This window comes from Morus notabilis, unplaced genomic scaffold (assembly GCF_000414095.1).
Source record: "Morus notabilis unplaced genomic scaffold, ASM41409v2 Scaffold207, whole genome shotgun sequence".
NCBI classification, from domain to species: domain Eukaryota; kingdom Viridiplantae; phylum Streptophyta; class Magnoliopsida; order Rosales; family Moraceae; genus Morus; species Morus notabilis.
The window spans coordinates 100,668-110,793 of record NW_010365952.1 but is presented as its reverse complement, the minus strand read 5'-3'; the positions used below and the strand labels follow the sequence as shown (position 1 = coordinate 110,793).

Below are 10,126 nucleotides of genomic sequence, written 5' to 3'. Positions count from 1 at the left end.
GGTTTAGGTTTCTACAAGCATGTAATCAAAATCTTAGAGCATTAGCCTTAGATATGCCCGTAAGATGGAACTCCACTTATATAATGCTTGAACAATGCATCCCCTATAAATATGTTATAACAAACCATGTTAGTGCAAAATTAGGACCAGGATTTATAGACCAAACTGATTGACAAATTGCTGAACTTTTGTATAACTTTTTAGGTAGATTTCACGAAGTTATTTTAAAGCTTAGTGGAACATATTACCCAACGTCACCATTAGCATTAGGAGAACTTTTAAGAGTGACTATTTTATTTAGTGAATTTAGGACACACGAGGTTTTAGGAGTTCTTATCGCTTCTATGGAAAAGAAGTTTAAAAAATATTGGTCTAAATTACCAATGTTGTATGGTTTCGATGTTATTTTTTATCCTAGATTAAAATTAGATAGTTTAGAAAGTGGATTAGACAACTTAGGTGACTTTTAGATATCGACTGTTCTGGCGAATTTTTTATTATAAAGGAAAATATATTATCTCTCTATAGCTCTTATAAAAGTAGGTTTAGAAACACACCTCGTGTAGAACAACCGCAACAATGAGATGACTATCCGCATTCATTCTTAAATGTTTTCGGGTTGAAGAAGAAGAAGAAGACGAGGACGACGACTCAAGGTCAAGAAGAATCTGGGAGTGGATCTTCATCAAGAGGTGGCGGCAACAACAGTTGCTTCAATGAGTTAATGGCATACCTGAGTGAGGGCTTAGTTGTCGACAATAATGAAATGTTTGATTTGGTTAAGTGGTGGAGGCACGAGCATTAACTTGGCCCGTCCTAACTCGACTAGTAATGGATATTTTTTTTATTCCAGTCTCCGCTGTTTCATCCGAACAAGCCTTCAGTACAACCGGCCGAATACTTGAAGAACGTAGAAACGCATTGCAACAAGACATTATTGAAGCTTTGGTGTACATTAAGGATTGTGATCGTTCTGACCAACGCTTATACGATACAATTCACCCGCAAGCCAAGAATGGATCAATGAATTTAATAAATTAACTTTTAATTTTCAATACTATCATTCAGCTTCAAATTAAATTCTATTATTGTAATTTGTAAATATTTATTTACTTTGTACAGTGTTATTGTAATCTTGTATAGACTTTGTAAGTTCGTCAAATTTGTAATTCGTCCCACAGTGATTGGACTCTTTTTTTCTTACTAAGTTTTTATCCCAATTGGGTTTTTCTTTGTAAGGTTTTTAACGAGACAATCATGAATTATAAATTTAAAAATTAATAAATAAATAATTTTTTTATATAGTCCGTGTTCATTTCAAATTTCAAACTGCAATCTCCCTTATAATTTTTATATAATTTTTACAATAAATAACTTAAAAATCATTTATATACATACCATATACAATTAATAAATTATATATAATATATATATAAATAGATAAATATTTAAAAAATATTTAAAAAAATTTGGGCAACAAGGGCAGGCTCGGGCTGCCCGACCGGGCTCAGGCAGCCAAAAGTTACCCGAAGCCCGTCCATGATGTTCCTCGGGTCGAGTCGGGCAACCTAAAAATTCAGGCTCGAACGGGCTCAATCATCAGGTAAGAATTCAGAATTTTCGGTGGTCGCGGACGGCCCGTCCAAAATTTCAGCACTATATTGTACTATAATGTTATGATTATTTATGCTAAATTTCATAATCGTTTGACAATTTTACTATCAGGCACTAAAATTGTCAAAAAATGATAGTTCGGAGAATAAATATGATAAAATTAAAAGTTAAAAAATCAAAATGTTAATCTGATCAAAATTCAAGGGTTAACAAAGCAATTAACCCTATGTAAAATTAGGTCATGCATTCAAACCACCTATAAGCCTACCGCGTTCTTTGCCTTGGCTCCATTTGTTAAAACAAGATTGCATCATCAGCCACCTTTTGCTGTTTGGATTTTAAAACTCGGCCCACCTTTTATGATGTCCTGAAGGAATTTGAAAAATTAGCTAGTTAATTGAACCCCCATTTCTGTGGTTTTTATATAATTTTTCCCTTTTTAGTTATTGTTTTTTGACAACTTAAATTTTTTTTGTTATGGTATTTTTTCTTAAAAATTTAAATTTAACTTTTTACTACAATATCTTTTCTCACGTAAAAAACTTTGAACAATTATTTAAGTTGTGAAAAAACACACCAATTCCACGTAAAAAACTTTTTACTACACACCATAACTTTTTTTTGTTATGGTGTTTTGATCTGAGGTTCTAATGAAGTCCACCAATTCCACGATTTCAAATTCATTGTTCTTTCTTCTTTGTTTTTTTTTTTTTTTTTTTTTGGCTGTCTGTCCAATCAATTTTTCATAACTCATTTTGAAACTCCTTTGCTATATTATGTTCTTAAAAAATGAATTTAAGTTCGAGCTTTCTCCGGCCTGTAAACTAAATGGGCCATTAACTGTTCATATAAAAAAATACGTGCGATCCTCGCTAGGTTGTGAAAATTTTAAAATCCAATTATGTTGTCTTACCGATTTATTATAATCAACACTTTTCCCATTAATTACCTCTAAACCCGCTTACCTTAATTACTTATTCTAAACAGAGTGCAAAAGCTTTCAATTTACGAAAGTGAAAATCGATTTAACGAACGGCTTCAAAATTATCTCAGCCATGAAATCTAAAATTCATATCATTCACAGGTAATATCAAAACCAAAATGTACAAATTTTACTCATTAATCACTTAGCATCTTTGAGACATCCCAAAAATAAAAAAAAGGAAGAATATATGTTTATATCATTATACGATAATGTGTGACACTAACATGTAGGGGCATGCAAACTAACCAAACTATTTATTTTAGATGAAATGTAAATTAAATAAATTATAAATTGGTTTAGAGATTTTTCAAACTAAATTAAACCAATTAAGATATCTAATCCAATCCAAACCAAATCGATTGTAATTGGTTTGGTTTGGCTTTTCTAATTTGTTTGAAGTAATATTTTACATCTTCTTCTTAAGTCTCAACCAGAACTTGTATTAATATTTTGTATGTTTTTTTGTCTATTTTTCTCTTTCTTTTAAAGACAAAATGAAGTCAAAGCATTTCAATTATAGACATATTTATAAATATGTTTATATAATATTAGTTGTGACTTATAAATCATAATTGAATATGATATTCAACATTATTAAATATACGAAAGAAAATAGATATAGGCAAGTCAGAGACACTTATTATTACAGATGTTATATTCACGTTAATAAAGATGTAAGATTTTAGATAGAATCACGAGGAGTGGAGAATGAAAGGAGATGAGATGATAGGAGAGGAGTGAAGTGGAGAAAGTTTGAGGGTAAACTACATAGATGATGTTAGTAATATATATAAGTTATGGTAGAAACTTCTGGGTTATAAAATAAACGAGTTTTTTAAATATAAATAAATTATAAATACATAAAATATATATAATTTTAGGAAAATTATATAAATAGAAATAGGTTTGGTTTAGTTTGATTTAATTCGATTTTTCTAAAGGTAAATACTACAAATCAAATCAATTTAATTAGTTTTTTAAAAATTTGAACTAAATCGAATTGTTTATTAATTAATTTGGTTTGTTTTTTTTTTTTTAATTTAGTTTGATTTAATTGGTTTGAATGGTACCCTTACAAACATGTTTCAAAAGCTTTAGCAGAAAATTATTGGTTATTTTTCGTTCTGTCGTTACACTATGGGTTGAACGACGACGCGTTGGTCATAGAGAGATGAATAAAAACAAAAACCAAAATCATCAAAAAGACGAGAGCTGAATGGCCGACACGTCTAGAGAATGGAAATCGAACGGCCAGAATCGCCCCAACAAGAGCTGTGATTTCATTGGCTGGAAGAACGCGACGCCGAAACCTGATTGGTCCACGTCACGCTTTATGACATGTTCGGTTCGGTCTTTTGACGTGCAATTCCTCACTAGCGGAATATAGACGTAGTAGAATCTACTATAAAAGCCCCAGAGACCCACGCGCGTTTCCATTCAGAAACCAAAGTCATCTCTTTGCAAGAAAGATTTGAATCGCAGAGAAAAAAAAAGAGCAGAGAGAAATCTCGCCAAGGAAGAAGAAGAAGAAAGAGTTTTGTTGTTGTTGTTCGCCATGGCAGGCTCTTGGAGAGCTCGCGGGTCTCTGATCGTGCTCGCAATCGTTACCTTCGGTGAGTGTTTCGGTATTTGGGAGTCTCAGATCTGAATATTCTTTTCGTGATTGCTCCTTGTGATTCAGTAAATGCGATAGATCTGTTTTTGTTTCTGCTTGAGAAAGCTTCAGAGCTCGAAATTGATGGAATGTGGTGGATCTTACATGATCTGTGCTTGATTTTTGTATTTTACTGTGATCGATAGTAAAGTCGTTCGCTTGTGCGTGCCTGAGTTTAGGAATTTGAGGGAAGTTTTGAAAAATATTTTAGTTTTTTCAGTTTTTTGCTGTTAATGGAGTTTGTTATGCTTTAGATCTCAATAAACGCTTGAGTTTTTTTTCTGGAATACGCATTTATTTCGGACTTTCTTTACTGGTTTGCTAGCGTATATCCATGGAATTATCTTTTACAATGAATTCTTTGTAGATTACATCACACAGAGTAAGTGTCAAGTTTGAGAAAAAAAAAAAACATTTGTGTGATTAAGCAATTAAGTTGAAGAGATGTGTCCAAACGACATGGTTAGACGACAGATATGGAACCTTTACACATGAAAATATTTTTTAAACGACATGACAACAAGTTTTACATCTGCCGGATAATTGTGTTTCAGATGTGTGGTGATCCATGTTGTTTGTGTCATATGCTTATTAACACGGTTGGCTGCAGAGGATTTGTATTTTCTGATACTAACTTTTGAAGTTTGCATAACAGGTTGCCTTTTTGCAATTTCGATTGCGAAAGAGGAAGCTGCTAAGTTAGGAACAGTCATTGGTATTGATCTTGGAACAACCTATTCTTGTGTTGGTGTTTACAAAAACGGTCACGTTGAAATCATAGCCAACGACCAAGGAAACCGTATTACCCCATCGTGGGTCGCTTTCACCGACAGCGAGAGGCTGATCGGTGAGGCAGCAAAGAACCAGGCGGCTGTCAATCCTGAAAGGACCATCTTTGATGTCAAGAGACTTATCGGGAGAAAGTAATTCATCTTCCTAGTTGTTTGGTTTTCTTTATGTTGTTCGAGTTGGCAAGGAATAATTCTGAATTTGGCTATAACTGTTCCAGGTTTGACGACAAAGAAGTCCAAAAGGACATTAAACTTTTCCCTTTCAAGATTGTGAACAAGGATGGGAAGCCTTACATTCAGGTGAACATAAAGGATGGTGAGACCAAGGTTTTCAGCCCTGAGGAGATCAGCGCTATGGTTCTGACTAAGATGAAGGAAACCGCTGAGGCTTTCCTTGGGAAGAAAATCAAGGATGCTGTTGTTACAGTTCCTGGTGAGTAAAATTTGAGCCTTATTAGTAATTCCCGACTCAATATAAATATAGATCATTCAAGGCTTACGTAGTTTTCTTGCCCTGTGTACAGCTTACTTTAACGATGCTCAGAGACAGGCAACCAAGGACGCCGGAATTATTGCCGGCCTAAATGTTGCTAGGATTATAAATGAGCCGACGGCTGCTGCCATCGCTTATGGTCTGGACAAGAAGGGTGGAGAGAAAAACATTCTTGTCTTTGATCTTGGTGGTGGAACCTTCGATGTCAGTATCTTGACTATTGACAACGGTGTGTTTGAGGTTCTTGCCACAAATGGAGACACTCATTTGGGAGGTGAGAATTTTATTTGAATAGTCATATTCTTGTTAGTGCCTGAACGATTGTATACATCCTTTTTGCAATGAAAATTTTTTGGGACTTGGTAGTTTGAAAATAATGGTAAAATACTAAAACTATAAGGCTCGTGGTTTATGGGATTTAGGTTACTAAATTTTAGTTGTATCAACTTACAGAGATTTTATTTTATTTTTTTGTGTGTTTTGGTCTTGATTATATTTATCGAAGTATCAAACGTGCTTTCTTTGCTCCTGCCTGCAGGTGAGGATTTTGACCAGAGGATTATGGAATACTTCATCAAGTTGATCAAAAAAAAGTACGGAAAGGACATCAGCAAGGACAACAGATCTCTTGGGAAGTTGAGGAGGGAAGCTGAGAGAGCCAAGAGAGCTCTTAGCAGCCAGCACCAGATCCGTGTGGAAATTGAATCACTTTTCGATGGTGTCGACTTCTCTGAGCCATTGACCCGAGCTAGGTTCGAAGAGTTGAACAACGACTTGTTCAGAAAGACCATGGGACCTGTTAAGAAGGCCATGGAAGACGCTGGTTTGGACAAGAGCCAAATTCAGGAGATTGTTCTTGTTGGTGGAAGTACTAGGATTCCTAAGGTCCAACAGCTTCTTAAGGAGTACTTCGATGGGAAGGAGCCAAACAAGGGTGTGAACCCCGATGAGGCTGTTGCTTATGGTGCCGCAGTTCAAGGAAGTATTTTAAGCGGAGAGGGTGGTGACGAAACTAAAGGTATCGTCTTCATTTTCTATTATTTTATACACAATCATGACAAACGTTGAATATCATTGGATAAAAATAATGATTACCATGTGGTAACTGGTTAATTACTTAAACAGATATCCTCCTTCTGGATGTTGCTCCATTGACCCTTGGTATTGAAACTGTTGGTGGGGTTATGACCAAGTTGATTCCAAGAAACACTGTGATCCCAACCAAGAAGTCTCAGGTTTTCACCACTTACCAGGATCAGCAGACTACAGTGTCGATTCAGGTATAGTTCTCTCTCTCTCTCTCACGCGTCAACCACATAAAGAAGTGTCGCAACAAAATAATTGGGGTATCTCTGGATTTAATTCTGTGTCAATATTTCAGGTCTTTGAAGGTGAAAGGAGTCTCACGAAGGACTGTAGGATGCTTGGTAAATTCGATCTTACCGGCATTCCTCCGGCTCCAAGGTTAGTTTCTTGTCATGATTTCATCTCTTTTCAAGATATGCCTAGCTGTTTTGATGAATTTAACAGTTTTCCTATCCTCAATCCAACAGGGGAACCCCTCAGATTGAGGTCACCTTTGAGGTCGATGCAAATGGTATCTTGAACGTCAAGGCAGAGGACAAGGGCACTGGCAAATCGGAGAAGATCACCATCACAAATGACAAGGGCCGCCTGAGCCAGGAAGAGATTGAGCGTATGGTCCGTGAGGCTGAAGAGTTCGCCGAGGAGGACAAGAAGGTCAAGGAGAAGATCGACGCCCGCAACAGCCTTGAAACTTACGTCTACAACATGAAGAGCCAGATCAACGACAAGGACAAGCTGGCGGACAAGCTTGAGTCGGACGAGAAGGAGAAGATCGAGACGGCGGTGAAGGAAGCCCTGGAATGGCTCGATGACAACCAGAGCGCCGAGAAGGAGGACTACGATGAGAAGCTCAAGGAGGTTGAAGCTGTTTGCAACCCAATCATCACAGCCGTTTACCAGAGGTCTGGTGGGGCCCCAGGTGGTGGTGATGAATCAGCTGACGACGATGATTCGCATGATGAGCTCTAGAAAAACAAAAAAAAAACAAAAAAATCACTTTCCCAGGCTGGGGAAAAAGAAGTTTGAGGACATAGACTAGACAGACTAGGGCAGGGACACTTTGCTGTAATGTAATTTCTCTGCTTGGGGGATGACGAGTTGAATTTTCCCTTCCCCTTCGTTTTGTTATTATTATTATTTTTTTCTTCTTTTTGAGATGAAGATGCGGTATCGGGAGATCTTGTTTCTAATACTTTATAATTGTTTGTTTCGTTAGAAAACTTATTTTTCTGAAGTTATATGATATTCAACTTCTTACTTAACCATAAAGCCTCTCTTAGTTGCATGCCACGAGTTTAAACGAAGCAATATGTTACCACTTGCTTACTTTATATTTTGCGAAAATTTTAAGTTTTAACTATTTTTTTCCCTCAAGATCAGAACAAACAATCACAGCCCCAAAACAACTAATGAGAACAAGAACATCGAACAGAAAAATTGAGATCGCCTCTTCAATTGAGGACAATCAAGAACTGAATCCTTATATTAACGCAGTACACAAAATCAAGATCAAGAACTTCTCCAGAACTCCATGAATACAATCACAGCTCTCAAGCTCTCTCTTGCTTTCTTTCTCTCTCTCTCTAACCAGTTCTTTCTTTCTCTCACTAGAATTAGGAAAACTGAAAAACTCCCTATACAATTTTACCAATACCGGTTATATATTGGTTGTACCAACAATACTCCTTTTAGCCGACTAAAGAAAATTGAGTAACACTAAAGAAAGAAACAACTGACACGTTACAAGTGAGTCGTACTGCCACTTGAACTGCCACGTAGGCAGGAGCTGAATGTCTCAGGGCATGTTCTTTTGTCAAAAAAAACTCATAAAAATACAACTCGAGTTTCAATTTTATTCAAGTTCATGTTTTTTTAAGTTTCAACGTTATTCAACTTTACTCAACTTTATTCAAGATACAACTTAAACTCAAGTTATAACTCAAATTCAACTCAAAAACTACACTCAAGTTATACTCCAAAAGAACAACCTCACAATTATTTAACAAGAATTATATTATTTATGTCATTATATAAATTTTAATGTCATTATAAAAAATAATCTAGGAAATAAAAGAAAATTTGTAAATTATTTGTGGCATAAAATAAATTTATTAACAATGACAAAAATAAAATAATTACTTTATTGATGGCATTTTTTTGAAATTCTTCAATATTTTTCCACCTCACTTTTAAAGATTTATTATGCGCCTCTTTTGATATGTTTGATAAATTAAAAAAAAATAGAAATGTATCCATTATTTAACAAACTTTGTTCATTGTCTCGGAATTTTATCCTTGAGGAAGGAAGAGCATACATCTTATGCACTCTGGCATTTCTATCCTTTTATCCTCCTAATGAAAGAAAGTGGTAGCAGAAATTTCAATAGTAAAGGCAAGGGAAGTGTTGGATGTCTGCTCGACTTCGTACGCCGAGCACTGTTTGGGAGCATGCCGCCAAAAACAAACTAATGGTGTTCCAATCCCGTTATAGTCACCGAGCATGACACTACCACCTTTTATGTTGCTCGGCAACCTCTATACTCAAAGTAACCCTCATTGATTTCTATCATTTTACAATTAAAATAATAAAAATAATTAAATTAAATAATTTTAAAATTCCAAAGTTACTTTCAATAGTCCATTGATAAATTATAAGATATGCCGACGGTCTTCCATCGTCAGCCGGCCGTCAGCAGGTCTCCAACCGACTAGCCATAACCTGACAGATTACACCGGCCACCAACCATAATCTATTAGGTTATGATCCATAATCTGACATATTACACCAGTGTCGGCCATAGTCTATCAAGTTATGATCCATAACCTAAGAGATTACGCCGGCCTCCGGTCACTAGTATCGGTCATAATCTAACAGGTTATGGTCCATAGATTGCTAGTTTTGCTTCATAACCTAACAACTAATGCTTCATAATCTGTCAATTTATGAGATTATGATCCATAACCTACCAGTTTATGATCCATAAACGATCAGATTATATTCATAACCTGACATATTATGTTTTATAATCTGTCAAATTATAAAGTATAATCTACTGCATTATGTTGTTTTTTCAATAAGTATCACTAGATTTATAACAACAATAATCAAATTGAAAAATCCAAACACAAAAGAAATATTGAACAATCAATAACACACAAAATTAGTATAATTACAACAGATCAAATCTTAAAAACATATCTTAGATCTCAAAATCTTATAGTACCCATCTGGAAAAAGAATTATTACTTTTATTTTTAAAATGGAGCTTAATACAAAAGCATTCATGCCAGAATTATCTCAAACATATACAAGCAAAAAACTCTTCAGTATATGCAAAAAACAAAAAGCTTATAGCTTATGAAATGAGGTGGTAGTGTAAACTCCACTACCAAAAAACTGATACTTCACTATATACGGCCTAGGTTTTGGTATGTTCATAAACACACGGAGGCCCAACAATTTATTTGATGGGAAAAATTATCTGTAAGACATTATCTTCCAA

At 35.2% G+C, this 10,126-nt stretch overlaps 1 protein-coding gene across 1 annotated transcript; it reads left to right on the top strand.

Annotated features, from left to right (window-relative positions):
* The first annotated feature begins 4,050 nt into the window (after positions 1-4,050).
* Positions 4,051-7,885, top strand: LOC21391210 (luminal-binding protein 5). The gene is made up of 8 exons (XM_010108956.2): positions 4,051-4,212; positions 4,909-5,176; positions 5,263-5,477; positions 5,569-5,811; positions 6,076-6,555; positions 6,663-6,817; positions 6,919-7,001; positions 7,091-7,885. The coding sequence occupies exons 1-8, from the start codon at positions 4,155-4,157 to the stop codon at positions 7,590-7,592; spliced, it is 2,004 nt and encodes a 667-aa protein (XP_010107258.1). The 5' UTR covers positions 4,051-4,154; the 3' UTR covers positions 7,593-7,885.
* Positions 7,886-10,126: the final 2,241 nt, after the last annotated feature.